General features: G+C 36.2%; 1 protein-coding gene across 1 annotated transcript; it reads right to left on the bottom strand.

Annotated features, from left to right (window-relative positions):
- Positions 1–633: 633 nt before the first annotated feature.
- Positions 634–11,229, bottom strand: CRISP2 (cysteine rich secretory protein 2). The gene is made up of 7 exons (XM_019734611.2): positions 11,156–11,229; positions 9,907–10,023; positions 9,042–9,129; positions 5,363–5,508; positions 4,837–4,934; positions 2,819–2,907; positions 634–890 (listed from the first exon to the last, which is right to left on the bottom strand). The coding sequence occupies exons 1-7, from the start codon at positions 11,222–11,224 to the stop codon at positions 763–765; spliced, it is 735 nt and encodes a 244-aa protein (XP_019590170.2). The 5' UTR covers positions 11,225–11,229; the 3' UTR covers positions 634–762.
- Between the last annotated feature and the right edge of the window lie 9,242 nt (positions 11,230–20,471).

Raw genomic sequence — 20,471 nt, 5'->3', positions numbered from 1 at the left:
GTAAATCTCTCTAAAATATGTATTACTGTTGTTTTCTTTGGGGGGTATATATTTACATATGCTGTCAGATAATACACTTTTAAAAAAATGTATCAACTAAACCAATGGGGAGGAGAGCAAAATGTCAAAAAGTAAAAGGCAAGTAAGAATAGAATTGATTTCCTTTTTTGTTAAAGTTTAATTTTATAGACAGATATTTTGGAAATTTTATGCTGTATAATCATTTATCTAGAGTTAATTATGAATACTATAAAATATTGCACAAGAATCACTTTTATGTGGTTGCTTAGATAAGTTTTTTTTATTTTAAAAGCTGATTACTTTTGTTAAAAGAGGAAGCCATAAGATGACAGCTAACCTTGGAATTTGTTCTTCATACACGTAAAAAATCATGTAGCAGGAACAACAATGATGTTACAGATTTTTTATTTATTTTTTGTGCATGTTGTTTCTTCATTTTAATCCAAAGTTCTAGTGACCTAAGTCCTGTGGTTATACAACTTTAAAAATCCTCAACTTGGTTTAACTCATCAACTTTGAAGTGCCAAATACATGTCAAAGTCCAAAGTTGTCATCATAGACTGTGTTACTTTTGTAAGTCGATGCATGAAACAGATTTCTGTGTAGATCCAAGAGGAAAAGCAACATCACTGATTGGAATGAAATTTGTAACTAGCAAGCCTACAATTTCCCCTCTGGTATGTGTCAATTAAATGATATAGCCCTTCTCCACTTAGTCTTGTGCAATGCACGTTAAGCATTTCAGTAAATTTTGTTTTCACATTGGCAAGTAGCCTTGCACTTTTCCTTGAGTAATTCATGTTCACAACCAGCTGTTGTCTTCAAGGAATCACAGTTACTGAGGAGATCTTCATACTGGCAACTATTGGCTGTAACAAAAACAGATTAGTTATGTTATCATTTTCCTTAGTAGCAGCAAAACAACTTCAAAGTGCATAGGGAGTAGGATTAGACAAGTCAGCATCTCTTCCATTATGATGGGCCTTTCACTTCTAGAGGGACCATTGAGGTGCCTTAGGTTGAGCTCACTGATTAATCCATCACTGTTTTATTTTGAACTGGGTGATATGTTCCTAAACGGAATTGACCTACTTTTATCCCTTAGCAAAAACATTAAAATGAATATATGCGTAAATAAATCTTTCTACACTTGCAGAGTCTAATATGGGAGCCACTAGTGACATGTAGATATTTAAATTTAAATGATTCTAAATTAGATAAAATTAAAAATTTAGTTCCTTAATCTTATTAGCCACATTTCACGTGTTCAAAGGCCACATGTGATTAGTGGCTAATTTTAAAATGATGCTGATAGAGAACATTTCCTTCATTTCATGCTATTGGACAGCATTGCTCTAAACTCGAATGCCTTCTTTCTGGAGAAAGTGATTTTCTATGGGAAGATAAAGATGTGAAACAGTGATAATATGTCCCCTTTTCTTCTGATATTGCTTCTTGGGTATTCCCCAGAGGTCCCAAATTCAACAAATCTCAGACTAAACTCATCATATTACCCCCAAGGCTGACAATTCTTGGGTTTTATCGCCCTATATCCCTCCCACAATTTCAGTGAAATGGCTCTCCTACTCAGTAACTTAGGCTGGGAACTGAATCATTCTGAACTCTTCCACTTCTGACCAACAATCCACCAGCACAGGTAACAAACACTGGCTATTCTACTTCTTGTCTCTCAACCCTGTCCATTTCTCTTCATTCATTTTGCCAGTAATGCAGTAAAGACATCCTTTTTTTTTTTCCTACCCTGGCTTTTCAACAGTTTTTCAGCTGGCTCTCACCCAATTGTTTCTATGTATGACTACTAGAGAGCTTTTTATAAAACATGATTCTACCTTGCCATTCATGTTTAACTTCCTTCAATTGAGTGCATATTCCTAATAGGATGAATTCCAAGATCCTTAGCAAATAGCATTCAGCATCGGTATAAATATTCAACTTTTTTCTTCTTTAGTTGATTTATAGCTTTGATGTCATCCACATTCTGAATCATACCTATATAATTCAGTCACAAAAAACGCTAACTAAAAGCGAATGCATTTGAATGGTAAAAATCTCAGTGAATGAGCCAACTCTATTTTTCAACTATAAAAGGCCAACAACTATTTTTACTTCTATTGATGATGTCTTTAGAAATTATATATATATATATGTATAATTTATTTCATTCTTTCCTTTTGCAACAATATGTTTGTGGATTCTATGAGCCAATATTGTATACAGATTGGATTTTGTCATTAAAACTGTGCACCAAACTACTCTCAAATTATAGGGCAAGGGATCATTTATTAACTCAAACACTAATGATTCCAATTATACTATAAAAACATGATAATCAGCACAATGAACTCATTAGCACAAAAGAAACATAGTACTTGGTTTGCCTGTCTAGACCACGCTGTAATTTTATCTCACACCTGTATATTTCTACATTTTCATTCTTTCAAAATACCACCTTTGGTATAATGATACTAACTTTGATGAAATGAACTAGTTACCAGAAACATGTATAGTTAATATTAAAGAGCTCTGCATAGTTCCAAAACCACACTGATGAAAGATGTTTCATTATGTTACATATGGTAATATTCTTTTCATTACAAAAAATATGTAGATTACTAAAGTGTATAAAATGTTTATTTAAACACACACTGTTGAGTAATCTTTTGGTCTTTTGCATAGAAACATTTAAATTGGTAAGTTAAGGAGGTTTCTTAATCCATAAAAAAGAAAAAAGTATCAATTGTTTACTATCATAGCAGGTCAATCACTTCAAACTTACTGCATAGTCCATCCTCACAGTTGTCAGGGCAACTGGCACAGGGTGTTCCTTGTTGGTAGGGGGTATTCTTTTTACTCACATTATTCCCACTGAAATTTAAGATACATGATGTCAAATACTTTTCACTTTGCTGTTTAGTTTATACTCCAAGGAGCATGAGCCACCAAATATACAGTTATTACATATTTTTAGATATGTTAACAAGACTGAAAAATTACAATTCCCAATGTGTAATTCAGATAACCTCCAAATTAAGAAAATACTTCACGTATTAACCCATCTTCTTGACTGTACTTTTTCAGGCTGATCAACTAAATTGAGATAGCTAGAGCGTAAAGTGTTCAGAGTATATTTCAACACTCTCTTCATGTCCCAGGAGACTCGGTCATATTGGAAAGGCAGTACACCCCAATGAGCAAGCTAGGGGTAGAACATATCTCTTAGAGAGACATGAGAAACTCCTGGGAAGCAAGGGGCTGCTGTATGGAAAAAAATACTCAATGTTACAATATCATTTCATATTTGAAAGATGATAAAAATACCATAATTTCTCTAATATGAACTAGGGACAGGAACGCTACTATATATATATATATACATATATTTTATTTTCCTTCTAGACAGGAATAGGGATATTTAAGTAGTTAGTATTGTGTGTGTTTGTTGGCTGGGAAGAGCTAGGGAAGTTTGTCAATTTCTAAAGGAATGTTAGTTTTAAAAAGTTTTGATAAGCACCAATATCCAGGGTGTAATCTCCTTACAGGGACTAACTTGTAACTCACTGATATTCATTATCATATTGGCCATTTAATTAATTTGAAAATACATGGAAGTTCAAATCTCAACAGTATCAAGTGGGCCAAGGGCCCAAGGCAGTGCATTTGGATCTCAGTATCTCTACACAGAATGTATCTACATGTGTGTGAGCCCTTAAAAATTTGTAAAATAGACATAAAAGTGTTCTGGAAGTTCTCTCACCTCTGCTTTCCCTCATTATTCACTCCAACATTCACTTCTGATGCCTGGCTCCAGGCACCTCCCCTCTCACAGCCAGGCAGTGAGTTTAGATAATTCTCATATAAGACTTTTCAATTCTTTGTACTTAACCCTAATAGGTGCTTGTGGGAAAATGACTTTGGAGGTCACACTTTTCAAACAAGAGATCCATTTCCCTGGGTTATCTACAATCTCAAAATAAATCCTGTGGGAGATTTGGTTTTGGGGGTCCCCCTGCCTCTACTTGTAAGGAATTTCAAACAGTAAAAGAAATTAAGACTAACAGATATGTTGGGATTAGATCTTCAGTATGAACATAGGATTCATTGTGGATGACGTCAAACGTATTGCTTGGTGAACAGCATTTTTCCTGCTATAAATCAAGACCTCACAGATTGGTTCATTATGGAGTTTTTTTGTTTGTTTGTTTGATTTTTGTGAAAACTGCTGAGAAACAAAGACTTCAGATACTAACATTTTCTGGACTCTGAAATATACTAAAGATCTCTTGAGAAACCTTTGAAATGCAAAAGAATGAATCATTTTTTAATGGCAAAAATGTGAGTGGTTTTTAGATAAACAGGAGTGGAAACATTTTAGCAGAAAAGACAGAAATCACAATTTGCTGTCCCTGATTAGCCACTCCACTACCCACCTTGCTTAACATCAAGCTTCCACCCTCCTAGAGTGTGAAATTGGCAAGAACTGATGATACCAAATCTGGAGAAATGCACACTAGACAGGGTCATGGAATACCCTTGATCCCCAGGGAAAGGCAATTGAGAGAAAAGACGTCACTTTATAACTGAGGAAAGAGAGCTTCAGATTTTATACTTGGGCCTGAGAACTTGGTTTCTTATTGATAAGTTGAACGTATCTCACTTTTAAAAACCATTTCCAAAGATATTTCCTTCCCTTCACTGAGGTATGCTTTTTAGTCTCATTTGTTTAATATATGAGAATTTTAAAATATTAACTTGCAGATGGAGGTATTGACATTGAACTCTAAAGAGTATACTTACGCAGGACAATATTGGCAAACGTAGTAGTATTTTAGACTGTGTTGATTGGGACAATAGGCAACTCCACATCCAACATGGTAAGATGAGTACCAAACAACCTACAAATCCACAAGGGGGTACATAAGAGTACATTTAAAAAGAAGAAAAGTATTAAAAAACAGCTAGCAAATAAAAACTTGAAAAAAATGTTACTACTATAGTTTGTAGCCATGTATCTTATGGAAATATTTAAATTATTAACAGAAACTCACAAACTTTTAAAATGTTACATTTTCGTGTACATTCACTACTTTATCCAGTTATGCTGTTGGAAAAGTACAGAATGCAATTCCCAATCAAGAGTTTTGCCATGGGGGAAACAAAACAAAAAAAGACAGCTCTAGATGAAGTACCAATCAAATGCGGGACTGTATCATACCTATTCAGGCTCTGTCCCCCAAATTAAACACTGGAGTTTGTCATAATTTGGAGAAGCTTTCTATATGGGAGCATTTGTGGCAGAAGTCGTTTCATTTGTTCCCTTTACCTGGGTATAATGTCCAACAGCTTCATTGGAACTCTTTGGTCCTACACCATAGACAAAATTTTGGCTCTCATCATACCAGTTTTGAATTGCATTTGACCAGGCAGCAGGGTTACTTGACATATAGATATTCTCGCCACATTTCATACCTAGGAAGGAACAGATCATGAGGACAGCAATACAGCATGCAATGGCAAAAGCAATCAACTATATGAACGTAAGGATGTCGCCTTTCACTTGCTAACTATTAATTAATACATAAAAAAAGGGGGTTCTAGTCCTTATCAGCTGTAAAGCTGAATACAAGACAGACCTGCCGAGCACCGTGAGGCTAACCTCAATGTGTAAATCTTTGAATGGGTTGAGAAGCCCTTATTTAAAGAAAAAAAATTTTTCTCTCTCTGGATTGTCAAAGATGCTTTCTTTTTCATGATACATTCTTCATGTGTGTAATGCCTTGCGTGTTCTCAGCTTTTCATTGTAAGCTTGCAAAAAGCAGCAACTACGTTTATTCTTTCTCTCCTCCTTTTGCCCACCCTCACCAGAGATTTTTTCACATATAGGACCCTGAATAAACATTTATGATTACAATTTTGTGTGAACTGTGGGGGATAAAAAAGCTTTACAGGCAGTCTTTAAAAGCCCTAATCAAAAAGCAACTGACATCAGGAGGGATGACAGTTTTGAAAACGTTTGAATCTTGCCTTAATCAATAAGTCAGAATGTCACAAGGTCAAATCCTCCTCAGAGAGTTAGGCAAGAAGGACCTTGCCGAGGGTGACATCAGCAAGATAGTGGAGTAGGAAGCCCCAGACTTTCCTTTCCCCAACAAACACACTGATTCAACAACAGTTTATGAACAAATTACTCTTGTGAGAAATCCAAAAGCGAACTGAAAGGCTCCCATACCCTGGGAGAATATGAAACCAGACTCATTGGAGCCTGTAAAAAGATTAGAATAATCCCCTCTTGTTAGAAGCCCTACCTTCAGTGCAGTGCTATATGATCAGGAAGAGACCCCCCACCCCACCCTGAAAGCTCCCAGATTCTCCCAGGGAAGATAATAACTTGGTCTATGTGTCCAGCATCCCATTTTTTCCAAGCAGACTCTCCAGAGGCTTCGCTTCTGTCTTTGCTGGTCTTGGAGCTCTGAGTGTCACACATCAGCTAGCTACCTAAGAGAGAATGGCTATGGTGCTTGGGCTGGTACACATCATAACTGCTTCTCCCTGGCTCAGCACAGAGCAAGCAATAAAAAATCTCATCTCTCAGTTTCCCCCCTTGGGAGGCAAAGAGTTGATGAGTGTGTCCAATGTTCCAATTTTGCCAGGACTACCCAAAGAACTGACATCTGTCTTGCCAGTCTTGAAGCTCTGATGGGTTTGACACAGTCTTGCCCAGAGAAGATGGTTTAGTTCTGTAGATGCCATAGCTCTTTCTTCTAGCTCAGCATAGAGCAAACAGACAAAACCTACAGCTGCTTGCTTCTCCCTGGGGAGAAAAAGAGTTGATCTGGGCATCTAATGCCACAAATTGCCAGAGGCTGCCAAAAGGACTGGCTGCTCAGAAGATTTAGCTTGTTTGGGAATGCTAACAAGATCTAACATAATCTAGCTGCCTGGGGCTAGTGAAAACAGATGGGGATTTGCGCTGGCAATTGTCATAGTCTCCCTTCCTAGTCCAGCACAGAGTGAGCAGACCAAGAAACTTCAGTTCCTAGCCTCTCCCTGGGACTGGAAAGAATTGGATGGAATGTCCAAAGTCTATTATTTCTGGGGGCTGCCTGAGGAACTAAGGATCTTTTCTGAGCACAATGGACTTAAATAGGCATTTCTCCAAAGACAACGTAAAAATGGCCAACAGGCATATGAAAAGATGCTCAACATCACTAATCATCAGGGAAATGCAAATCAAACCACAAAAAGATATTATTACCATACACCTATCAGATATCTATTATCAAAAAAACCAAAAGACAACAAGTGATGGTGAGGATGCAGAGAAATTGGAATCCTTGTACACTGTTGGTGAGAATGCAAAATGGTGCAGCTACTATGGAAAACAGTATGGAGGCTCCTCGAAAACATGAACAGTAGAATTACCAAATGACCTAGCAATTCCACTTGTGAGTACTTATCCAAAAGAATTGAAATCAGGATCTCAAAGCAATTCCACTTCTGAGTACTCATCCAAAAGAAGTGATCTTCATTGTAGCACTTACCATTTACAATAGCCAAGATGTGGAAATAACCAAATGTCCATCGACAAATGAATGGATAAACAAAATGTGGTATACACATACAATAGAATACTATTCATCCTTTAAAAAGGAGGAAATTCTGCAATATGTGACAACATGGATGAACCTAGAAGACATTATGCTAAGTGAAACAAGCCAGTGACAGAAAGACAGCTACTGTATGATTCCACTTATGTGAGGGATCTGAAATAATCAAATTTACAGAATCAAAGAGTGAAATGGCAGTTTCCAGGGCTGGGAGGAAGGGAAAATGGGTGGATTACTAATCAATGCACATAAAGTTTCAGTAACAAGATTAATAAGATCTACTGTAGTACATTGTACCTATAGTTAACAATGTGTATTGTACACTTAAACATTCGTTAAAAGGGTAGATCTCATGTTAAGTGTTCTTACACAATAAAATTTTTTTTTAAAGTGACTTTTCCCTATCTTTTCAACCCCTCACTTACATTTTGGTGGCTTGAAGTTTAATGTCTACATGCTGCTTAGAGTATAAAATATTCTTGGATATCATCTTTAACAAGGAAAGAGAGAAACTAATAATCTAACAGACTTGGATTTTAAGACCATTTGTTTCAGTCTTCTACTGAATGCATGCATCTCTCTTCATAATTTCATTATAATATTAGTACCAACAATATAAACAATAATAGTTCTACTGAAATTACAGGTAAATTATTCATTACTTTCAAATTGGGTTTGCCTCTTGCATATCATCGATAATATAAACAAATATTTTATGTACAGTTTATACATACACCTTTTTTCTCTGTTTTATCCTTGATAGATATATTATTTGAATCTAATACATTATTCTACACATTATAGACACATAGTCCATACAAAATACTTGACTATGTTATCAAAATTTAAAAAATGAATCATCATACTCAAAATATACATCCTGATTTAAAAAGCTTAAATATTTGTAGGGGAAATTCAGGAAGAATTAAACATAATCAATGTATTTTATGAATACAAAATAATTACATTTCAGAACACCAAATGACTATAAAATATCACACAAGGGCAGTGGGTTAGAAATCAGAAAGCCTGGTTAACTTTCCAATATATAATGCTACTTCTGGTTGTGTCTTGGGTAAGTCATTCCTCCCACATCCTAGTTTTCTAATCTTCAATATTTGAAAAGTGGTGATACATGACCTGCTTACTCATGAGCTGGTTGAGAGGAACAAATGATATCCTGCTTGAGAAATTATTTGTATGACATAAACAATCAACAAGCACAAAATGGTACTTATCATAATTACCTCTCTATATACAGTGATTTCAAAAAGACAGAAGTATAAGCAACATTTATTCACAATGCCTTCTTAACACCTCAGAATGGTCCATTCTATTTTATTTATCCAGTGTTATTTGTTCATTTATTCATCAAATATTTACTAACGTACGTACTGGTTTTTCGGTCCGCTGCATTACTGTGTTCTAAAGTGCACTTGTTTGCCCACTTTTGGGCATTTGATGTTGCTTCTTTGCTCCATTCCTAAATGTCAAAACAACAAAAACAAATACACTTAAAAATTCAACTCCAACAAAGCCTATGCGTTATAATCTGATTGGTAAATTGATTTGCACTACTTTAAAACTTCTGTAGATGTATTATATAATTATCACTAGTATTAAAACATCTTTTTTTTTTTTTTTTTGGTGTGTCTTTATCTGCCCCAGTACCAGTTTCCACACAAAGATAGTCGATAGGTGATATATCAAACAAGAGAAATATCTAATACAATAATATCTATAATAGCACAGCAGCCACACCTAGGATTTTTAGTAATGGTGCTACTTTATATACTGATCAATTTGTGAAGTATTATAATTATATTTCAATAGTAATAAGCTGGACTAGATTAATTCCAGTTCCCTTTTTAGCCCATTGCCTTCCTATGGGAGATATTTAGCTTTTAGGGACTATGCCCTAGAAAATGTGCTATTTGCCCTAAATGGCACTGATCCTGAAGGAAAGGGGATTTCTTTAATTTTAGATTAGGGAAGATAGTGAACAAAAAGTTTAACAACTTCATATTTGATGTCTGAAGATTTAGCTTCTAATTCTGCCTTCCCAACGTAATAGCTCTGAAACCTTGACAAGTTATTTAATCATTATAAAGGAAAATCAAGAATTTCTGCCCTGCCCATAACACAGCTCAAATGAAATAGCAAAATCAAGGCAGAACTCTGTAAGCCACAAAGTGCTTAAGAGCTGCCTGCTCTTACCACTGCCAGTTCACACCACTTTCCTTATGTTACTGCCCCTTACCATCTTTAGCATGTTGCTGGCAGGTGGAGAGACTGATTTCCTTAGCTCATTGTGCTTATTGACAATCTCTCTTTGGACTGACGATTGACTGGTTAACAAAGCAGTAAAGGCTGGATCCTAAAGGGAAATCAAATTATTTTTTTTAACATTACTGAAAATTGCACGTCAAGGGAACAAAGACTAGTTTAAAAAGCATTCAGTTCAAGCCGATATTGTTGTTAAGCATTACCAATGACTCTCAGCCAAAGTTCTGACAAACAGGAAAGAAATCATTTGAAGCTTTGAGAATGGGGATGTAATTCATGGCATGACAAATTAAAAAATCCTCCGAGGCCACAAAGGCCAATTTCCAGTTTCAAGGGAATTCTAAATATGACACATAGGTGGTAATATTTTATAACCACAAAGTTGCACAACTAGAACCTTACGAAATAATCATTCACATCTAATCAGGCTGCAGCAGGGAAAATACGGGATGAGCCTGAGAGTGTCCCAGACATTAAGGTGAACTTTGACCTGACCTGGGATCTGTGTTTAGAGAAAGAATGTATTTAGAATGTAGTACGGAAAGAATGTTTAGACTCTAAGTGCATTCAATCTTCTAGAAAAATCTTTCTACTTGTTGTGAGTAGATTTTATGGGGTCATTCAAGAGACAATTTTGCAAAATTAAACAAATCTCAAAGGCAATTATGAAGGGAACAAAGCCATCCAATTAAGGGACTATTGCTGACTTTGTTCCTTTTAGTAACAGAAATATAAATAAGGTATTAAATCAGGTGCTGATATGTTTGTTTTATCTTTGTGTGTGTGGTGGGGAGAGAGGGTAGGGGTCTGGAAGTAGATTAGGGTATGTGGATTTTTCCATAAGGTTTATGTAATTTGAAGACCTAATTTTACATTATCAAAAACATTGTTTCATCATGTAGTCAATATAAAAATGATTGAGATATTTTCCTCCTATTTTTTTTTTTGTACTAAATCTTTGAAATCTGATGTGTATGTTACACTTACAGTACATCTTGTTTTGGACCAGCCACGTTTCATATGTTCAATAGCCGCATGTAACTAGTGGCTACGTACTAGACAGCTCAGCGTTAGACTTCCACCTAGATAATTGCATTAAGTGCTCCAAGCTACCAACGAGTACTTTGTGATGTACCAGACACTCTTGCCCTTGCTACTCTCAAAGTGCCTTGCCATCCTACAAAGTTGCTGGGATAGCTCTGGATTTTCCACTTTAACTTTACCTTTCCTTCTGTGGGGGAAGATAGAAGCAGCACAGCCGCCAGAAACACCACCACTGGGAGTAAAGTCATTGCTGGAAGTAAGTCAAAGAGAACAAAGGTCTGCATTGGAACATGTACGCAGACTAAGAGGGAAAAAACAATGTAACGATCTTGGTTATCTCAAAAGAGCTGTGATTCCCAAATTCATAATGTAACGAGAAGAGATTGTCATATGGTACCAGTAGAATCATAACAGAATCAACCTTGTCACTGATAAGGACAATAAAATATAAACAAGAACCTGACTGATGTCTTTGAAGTATATATGTATATAAAATATATACAAATTGTCATACTTTTACGTCTTTTGATTAAAGATAGTTCTAGCATAATTGTTTCAAAGTCATAAACATGGGAATTATTTATACTTTCTATTTTAGAGTGAAATGTAAAGAATTTATTTAAGTTTCAATTTGATATAGTCTGTAAAAGAGTAAAATTAACTTGAGATAGTTCTCTCAATAAAAATGTAACCATAAAGTTTTGAAAATCATGGATAGATTTCTTAAATATATCATTTACCATTGGCAAAATAAAAATGATTGGTAAAAATGTTCACATTAAAATAAATGATTTACCCTTCCGTTGGTTCTCAGAACAGGATGAAGTATCTGCTTTATGGGAAAAGGGAAGGTGGAGAGAAGTTTAGAACACAATGTATATCACACCTATATCTGTTTTAGCAAATTCTGATTGTGCAAATAAATATAAGTTAATAAATTTCTGAAGCAGAATTTTTCACACCAGTAGCTTTAAATTTTTATTGCCAGTTGTCTGACATGATTTTTGACATCATTTGGTTTCCCACATAGCTTTTAACATGAGTAAGTAAATCGTGCCCTCCTTCCCTAACTAGTTAACCCTCATCTCTTTTCAGGTATACTCAAATCTCAATGCTACCTTTTGGCCTAGCATTTTTGTAATAACCATTCAACACTGGTTAATCACTGTGAAGGTAACCAGGGCCCTACCTTATAGCTGAACTACTATGGTTCAGCTTTCTATGACTTTTACTTCCCAGTTACCAACCTTCTATAGCTTATTGCTTAAAAGCATAGTCTTTGGAAACATCAGTTCTGAGAAATCCTCTTGGAGATTCAGTGAAATGTGGATTATCATATCATGGGTTTGCTTTGAAAACTGAAATGCATGATATACATAAAATGCCTAATACAATGCCTGGCCCATAATACTCAGTAAATGGAAATTATTAATATTTTTATTATCTTTTGCAATGTGTGGTATTTTTTTGAGTTTATCTTTCCAGAAGCGCATGTTGTTTGATTGAATTGCTAATTTTAGAAGTGTTTATAAGACCTGTTGTTACTTCCAGGTGTCACAGGAAAAAGAAAATCTGTATAATCTAATCAAACATTCAAATGTTCAAGGCCTAGTCCTACTGGAGATCCACTGGCTAACTTTAGGGAAATGATTTAACACCTGGTTGTTGTATCCTCATCTGCTCATTGAAAGACCTATACATGAGCCTGAAGATTTTGTATAGCTCAGTTATTCAGTAGGTTTGCATTAGATGACCCACAATTCCATCATTCAATAAACCATGATGCCACATCCACCTCCTTGCAATTCTTCTTGTCTCCAACCGACAACCCAACTTTGTTGCATCAATGAAAGCAATAACACTTTCGTTGAGAGTATATTTAAAGAAAAGTGATCATATTTTTTTCCTTTAAACCACATTCTTACATCGTTGAAAAGGTGGCTGCCATTTCCTTGCCTTATTACTTACTAATAGAAAAGTACTGTGCCCTTTCTTGAAGGTGTTTTAAAACCAGAATAACTTGTTTTTCCTAGGGTGTCTACTGGAAGAGCATGGCATGTGGTTTCATAATCCTAAAACAGGGAAAAAGAGGATATTTAAAATTAAAAATGTGAAGAATAGATAAGTAGAATCAATAATCTCTGTCACAAACTTAAAACTTGACTCAACTGTTTAGTATTGTATTCTAATCCTTCATTCATCTCATTATGAAGACCATAATTCCCTTCTGAGATCAAATTGTTTTGATATCCTGGCAATTCATTCAGACACAAAGAAGTGGGCTTCTTTAAGAAGTGGGCTTCTTAAAGAAGTTCAAAACTATTGGTTGACTTACTTCCTTGGAATACCACGGCATATTTTCAAGACTCCCAACTCCTCCTGATACACTCTTCAGAAACAATATCTGTAAGTAGCCACCCACATAGTGAACATTTACTACATGGATTTGGAGTCATGCCTGTATCTCTTCAGGTTCTTTTCCTAGAAGCCAGTAGATGACATAAATCCAGAAGATTCAACACCCACAATTCTCATTGTAATATTCAATTTCTAATAACTGCATTCAAACCATAAGAAGCTATTTAGAACCATTAGAAGCAGATTTAGAAATGACTTCAGTCTTCTGCTATGACTCAGAGCTTTTCATGTAAATACGAGTAGAATGATTTATCTTTTAAGATAGGCAGGGAGTTTCAATAGCAGAAACATAAAGAGGCGTGTTGAACGTCTTTGATTGGGTCAGCGCTAAGGAACACAAGGACACACTCTATCCCTCTGCACGGAATCAGACGATGATGTGCCAAGCAGAGTGCTAGAAGAAGCACATAGGATCAGAAGACCCCTCCCCTCACAGATCTTTTTCCCAACTGTCTTCACCCCACCCAACCCCAGCCCTGGCCATTTCCGGTTTCCCAGCCAGCTCTAATTCCTACCCTGGCTCCAGAGCCCAGATGTTCCTGCTTTGGGGCCAGAGCCACAGACCAGCTGCAGCTCGTTCCTGCTACGGCGTGGAAAATACCCAGCCAACCACGTGTGGGCGACGTCAAGGGCCTTTATGCCTTCAGCACAGTCAGGGAAAAACCGAATCGTTCCGACAATTGCTGCACCAGAGAAAAATCCTACACATTTTCCCTTGTAAAAACTAGAGTTCTGCTTTTCTTTCACTCCCATCGTTGGATGAGGAAGGTAAATGTCTGCTCACACTCCTGAACAATACGAGGAGGATGGAGATAATAGGATTCGAAATGCCCAGGAGGCGGCTGGGCAGGAAGTGTTCTTTTACAGACACGATCTCCCGAATTAGCACACATCAGAGTTTTAAAAAGCAGATTGAAAAACTCCGTATATACTTAAGTTTTCAGTGCAATACCAGTGTTGTGCCAACAGTGACCTCAGGGTTATATAGATAAAGCCGGCATTTTGTAGGTTTGCTCATGACCACTTGGTGTTCTCATCCCTCTCCTTCCCTTCCACAACAGTTTTGTGGTCAGGAAATTCAAGAACAGTTAACAGAAATAAGCTTTAAGAGAATGCCCAGAATTCCTGATCCAAGGCTGGGGGTGCTTCAAGTTCAGCATGTGTATTGGGGGTTGGTTGAAGACGTGTTGACTCTCTTCACAGAGGGCAGATGAATCATGTATTTTCCGCTGTCCTTAGTTGTCTCCAGAACTTCAAGAAATGAATTACTTCATTACCTAGAGGATGGGTTGGATTAAAATATGTCAAACCAAGGATTAACATCAATCATTTGCGAGAGCACTGTATCCTATGCAAAGAGACTTGGGATTTCTCATCTCAAACCTTGAGACTCTCCTAAGCACAATTCAGCTGTAACTAACTGCCATGTTTCATGGTGCTGAATGCCATTTTCCTTTTGCAGTATTAAAATTCCAAGTGACCAGTGCACAGACATTACTGAAATAACAGTCCTCCCCTACTGTTATTTCAGTTCAACTACTACTGACTAAAAAAATCTTGGAATTTAGAAGTCACCCTAGACTTTATGGTTACATTCAGTTGAAGTTAACTCCTGACAGTTTGCTTCTCTAAATGTTTATGAAATCTATCCTCAGATCTCTCAGTCTCATGGCTATATTCATGTTTTCACCATATCTTGCCTAGATTATTAATCTAACATTTCAAGTACTTATAGCCACAAAATTGCTGCTCACCTTTTTATAAAGAGAATTGCTTGTTGCATTTGCCCTTTTCCTATTGCAAAATTGTTATAAATAGTCTATGATTTACACTGAATATCCTATTTTTCATTCTTGGAGACACTATACCTGTAATTATAACTTGCTCCCATGGCTGATGTCAGAATGAGAGCAACTTGAGTGTTGTAGTGATGGATATTGTCAGTGAACATGTATTTGGGAAATTGACTATGTCTCTCTTGATTATTGCTATAGCTCCAAAGCCTAGCAGAATACCAGCTACATAGGTGGCAGTTTGTAAGTATTAGTTTGAGTGAATAAATATTGACCTGGCTTTAGACTGTTAGGGAGTGCAAAGAAAAGGACACATCATCTCTTTCCTCTAGGACTTACAGTTCTGTGGATAAGAGTATATACATATGAACATTGCCAGGTAGTGAGTGCAGTTAAGTACTAAGTAATTGGAACAGAAAACATATACAGCAATTGGGAGTTCGTGATTTGATGTTATCTGGGTAAACACTAGATGGTAGAGTGACATTTAAACTTCTTTGAGAAATGTATATAACTTGATCAGAAAGACAAAAAGAGTATTGTATACTTGGTTAGAAGAGCAGAAACAGAGAAATCAATATATCACAAAGACATATTTAAATCAGAATGACAGGCTGTTGAAAATGTTGGGGAAACTTTGTATAGAAGTCTGAGATTTGCTTTCTTCTATAACAGGGGAGAGTACTTTCACTGATGTTTAGACAGTTGGGAAATTATATGATCAAAAATTGTTTCATCAAAGCTACCTGATAACACTGTGCAGAGTGATTTGCAGAGCTGAGAAGTTGGTGATAGAAAAAATAAGAGTGTGGTGACAATGTCCCACATTAATTTTAGAATAGTAGAAATAGGACAAAGTATTAGTATGTGAAGAGACAAAAAAGCGGTGTTGATGATGAATTTGGTATGCAGGGCAAGTCCAGAATAAAAGAAAGCTTGTAGGTTTAGAGTCTACTTGTGTTGGAGAGCACATGGAAAGTCCATCTCCATTACTGAGAGGAACAGTGGAGGTACTGCAAATACTCATGTAAAATCAGAAGTTAGCAGTGTGCTAAGCTGAAAGGAGCAGTGTTCAACATGCCTGAGAGTTGGGAAGATTGGATTTTTGCATGAATTTTGATGAGATATCCATTGTAATTGTTATCCTTTCTACGTAAGAAGCTCCAACTCTGCCCTATAATTTTGTGACCTTGCTAAACTTGCTTATTAGTTCTAATTGCTTTTTTTATGGATTCATTTGGATTTGACACAAAAGATCATTTTAACCTGCTAATACTGACAGCTTCTACCTTTCTAATCTATAACGTCTTTAATTTATTTTCATTTATTTTATTGCATTGGTTGTAAGCTTAAAATGTGAACAACATGGTGCAAGCTGACATATTTCCCTATTCCTCATAGTGGATTTCAGATTGAGAAGTACTACGATGGTGTTTTCATCTATAAAGTAATATAAAGAGAAAGCATTCAGTTACTCACTAAGTATAAAGTTAGCTGCAGGATTTTGTAAGATGTTCCTTATTAAGATGAGGAAGTTACCTTCTACTCCTAGATTCCTGAAAATTGTTTTCATTAAAGGTGCTGAATTTTGTCAAGTGCATTTTTTTTGCATCTTTTGTTGGTGATTATGTATTCATTTTATTAATATGATGTATTACCTGAATTGATTTTTGAATGGTAAACCTTTTATTCCTGGGATAGCCTTACTTTGTCATGGTGTATAATCCTTTTGATATGTTGTATCTATGTTCATGTAGTTTTCTTTTCTTGTGATGCCTTTGGCTTTGGCATAAGGTAATATTAGCCGGCTTGGGAAATAGTTCTCATTTTGTCATAATATAAACAAAAATATCTTGAAATTAGTTGTACTATATACATTATGTATGTACACACAGACACATCTATAATCTAGTGCAATATAACTTAATATCTCCTGTAGTCAGTAGTCTCTTAACTGTTTGTTTTTTTTTTTTTTGCTTCATTCTTGTTCTCTTACAATTTGTATCTCATCATATTGCTTACTTATGCTATCCCGATTCTTTATCTGTCCTAGAAGGCACCATGTGACCAAGTTTCTGCCTAACTCTCTGACCCCTTTTTAAAATTATCTTTACCTTGCTCACTCTACTCCAGCCATCTTAGGCTTCTTGCCTTTCCTTAACTTACCTTCCCTAAACTTTCCAAGTTTATTCTTACCTCAACAACTTTGTATTCACTGTTCACTTTGACTGAAAGGTTGTTTTTTTAAGATTTTTATTAAAAAATATAGCTAACATGCAACTTTATATCAGTTTCAGGTGTACACCATAGTCTTTCAACATTTATATACCAAAAGAAGTGATCACCATAAGTACAGCAACCATCTGACACCATACTATGCTATCACAATATTATTGACTATATTCCCCATGCTGTACATTACATCCCCATGACATATATATTTTATACCTGGAAATTTGGACCGCTTATTCCTCTTCACCTCCCCCCCCCTTTTAGTTTTTTAATTACAGTTAACATTCAATATTATCTTATATTAATTTCAGGTATACAGCATAGTGGTTAGACATTTCTATAAGAAGTGATCCCCTGACTAGTCTAGTATTCACCTGGCACTATACATAGTTATTACCCTATCATTAACTATATTCCCTATGCTTTATTTTACATCCCCATGACTATTCATTCAATAACTACCAATTTGTACTTCTTAATCCCTTCACCTTTTTTATTCTGTCGCCCAACCTCCCAATCTATCATCCCAATAAATCTAGTATCCGTCTGACACCATACATAGTTATTACAATATTATTGACTATATTCCTTATGCTACACCCTACATCCCCATGGCTACTGTATAAGAACCAATTTATACTTCTTAATCCCTTCCCCTTTTTCACCTACCTCTCAACCCCCCTCCCATCTGGCAATCATCAAAATGTTCTTTGTATCTATGAGTGGGTTTCTGTTTTGTTTGTTTTGTTCTTCAGATTCTACATATAAGTAAAATTGTATGATATTTGTCTGTCTCTGTCTGACACTCCACTCAACAGAATACCCTCCAGGTCCACCCATGCTGCTGCAGATGGCAAGAACCCATTCCCATCCATGGCCAAGCAATATTCCATTGTATATACATACTGTATTCTCTTTGTCCATTCATCCATTGACAGACACCCAGGCTGCCTCCATATCTTGGCCATTGTAAATAATGCTGCAATGGACATATGGATGCACATGTCCCCTCTAAGTAGTGTTTTGTGTTTCTTCAGATAAATACCCAGAAGTGGTATTACTGGGTCCCTCTTTGTCTCTTTTTATATATAGCCTTTGTTTTAAAGTATTGCTACCCCAGCTTTTTGTTTCCATTTCCATTTTCATGAAATAACTTTTTCCATCCCTTTACTTTCTGTATGTGTGTGTCTTTCAATCTGAAGTGAGTCTATTATAGGCAGCATATATAAGAGTTTTGTTTTCTTACCCATTCAGCCATCCTATATTTTTTATTGGAGCATTTAATCCATTTACATTGAAAGTTACTTTTGATAGCTATGTAATTATTGCCATTTTGTTATTCCTATTTTTGATCTTTCATTTTTTCCTTCTTAAAGAAGTCCCTCTAACACTCATTGTAATACTGGTTTGGTGGTGATGAACTCCTTTAGCTTTTTCTTGTCTGGGAAGCTCTTTATTTGTCCTTTAAGTTTAAATAATAGCTTTACTGGATAGAGTAGTCTTGGTTGTACATCCTTACTTTTCATCACTTTGAATATTTCCTGCCAATCCCTTCTGGCCTGTGAAGTTTCTGTTGGGAAATCAGCTGCCAATCTTATGGGAGCTCCCTTATAAGCTATTAGTTGCTTTTCTCTTGCTGCTTTTAAGTCTCTCTTTGTTTTTAACTTTTGCCATTTTAATTATAATGTGTCTTGGTGTGGGTCTGTTTGGGTTCATCTTGTTTGGAACTCTGTGCTTCCTTGGCTTATATGAGGTGTGATCAAAACATATGGTGAATGTTTAACAATAAATTTATTATAGTAGAAGCCCATTGCCATTAATCCTCCTCACTTTGAACACACTTAATCCATTGTTCTTGCCACTTTCTGAAGCAGTTCTGGAAATCTTCTTTTGTGAGTGTTTTTAGTTGCGCTGTTGTGGCTGCCTCAATGTCCGGAGTTAATTCAAAATGTTTATCTTTCATGGTCATTTTAACTTTGGGGAAGAGCCAGAAGTAGCACAGTGCCAGATCCAGTGAATAAGGTGGATGAGGACACACTGTAATGTTTTCATTTGACAGAAATTGCTGTACCAGAAGCGATTTGTGACACAGAGCATTGTCATGATGGAGGATGATTTACGGCACACTTTTAAACACACCTTCTCTCAACTGTAGCTCACACCCAACTGACTGCACCGAACAAGTTGAAACTTGTCCCAAACTATTACGAAGGTTCGACACACCTCTTCCCATATTGAAGATTCCTGCCTTTCTGATGGATGGCACTCGGCAGCAGCATTCACTGTATTTGTTAATCACACCTCATATTTCTATTTCCTTCACCAGGTTAGGAAAGTTTTCAGTCATTATTTATTCAAATACATTCTCAATCCCTTGCTTTCTCTCTTTTCCTTCTGGTACACCTGTGATGTGAATGTTGGTATGCTTGATGTTGTCCCAGAGATCTCTTAAACTATCCTCATTTTTTTTGGATTCTTTTTTCCTTTTGCTGTTTTGATTGTTTTCTGCTACCTTCAAAATCATTGATTCAGTCCTCTGCTTCATCTAGTCTGCTGGTGGTTCCTTCTAGTGCATTCTTCATTTCAGTTATTGTATTCTTCACTTCTGACTGATTCCTCTTTGTGGTTTCTATGTCTTTTTTGATGCCTGCTCTCTCTTTGTTGAAGTTCTCACTAAGTTCCTTGAGCATCCTTATAACCATTGTTTTGACCTCTGTCTCTGGTAGGTTGCTTGCCTCCATTTTGTTTAGTTCTTTTTCTGGAGTTTTCTCCAGTTCTTTACTTGGGACACATTTCTTTGTTTCCTCATGTTGGCTTCCAGAGCTTGGTTTGTCTGGTTAGTCACTCTGTTGGTAAGTACCTAGTTAAAAACCTGAGCTATAGTTGTTTTCAATAAATATTAGTTGAATGCAGGATGGAATTATTATACATTGTGATGATTGCTATGAAAGAAGTATAGGGATCTACGTATTAGAGGGAATGGGACATGTTCTTCAGATTACTTACTCAAAGGAATCTCTTGGATGAAACGGCGTTTAATGTGAAGGAGCTA

Source organism: Rhinolophus sinicus, chromosome 2, assembly GCF_057876585.1.
Source record: "Rhinolophus sinicus isolate RSI-liver-muscle chromosome 2, RSI-T2T, whole genome shotgun sequence".
NCBI classification, from domain to species: domain Eukaryota; kingdom Metazoa; phylum Chordata; class Mammalia; order Chiroptera; family Rhinolophidae; genus Rhinolophus; species Rhinolophus sinicus.
This window is presented reverse-complemented; position numbering and strand designations above follow the sequence as displayed.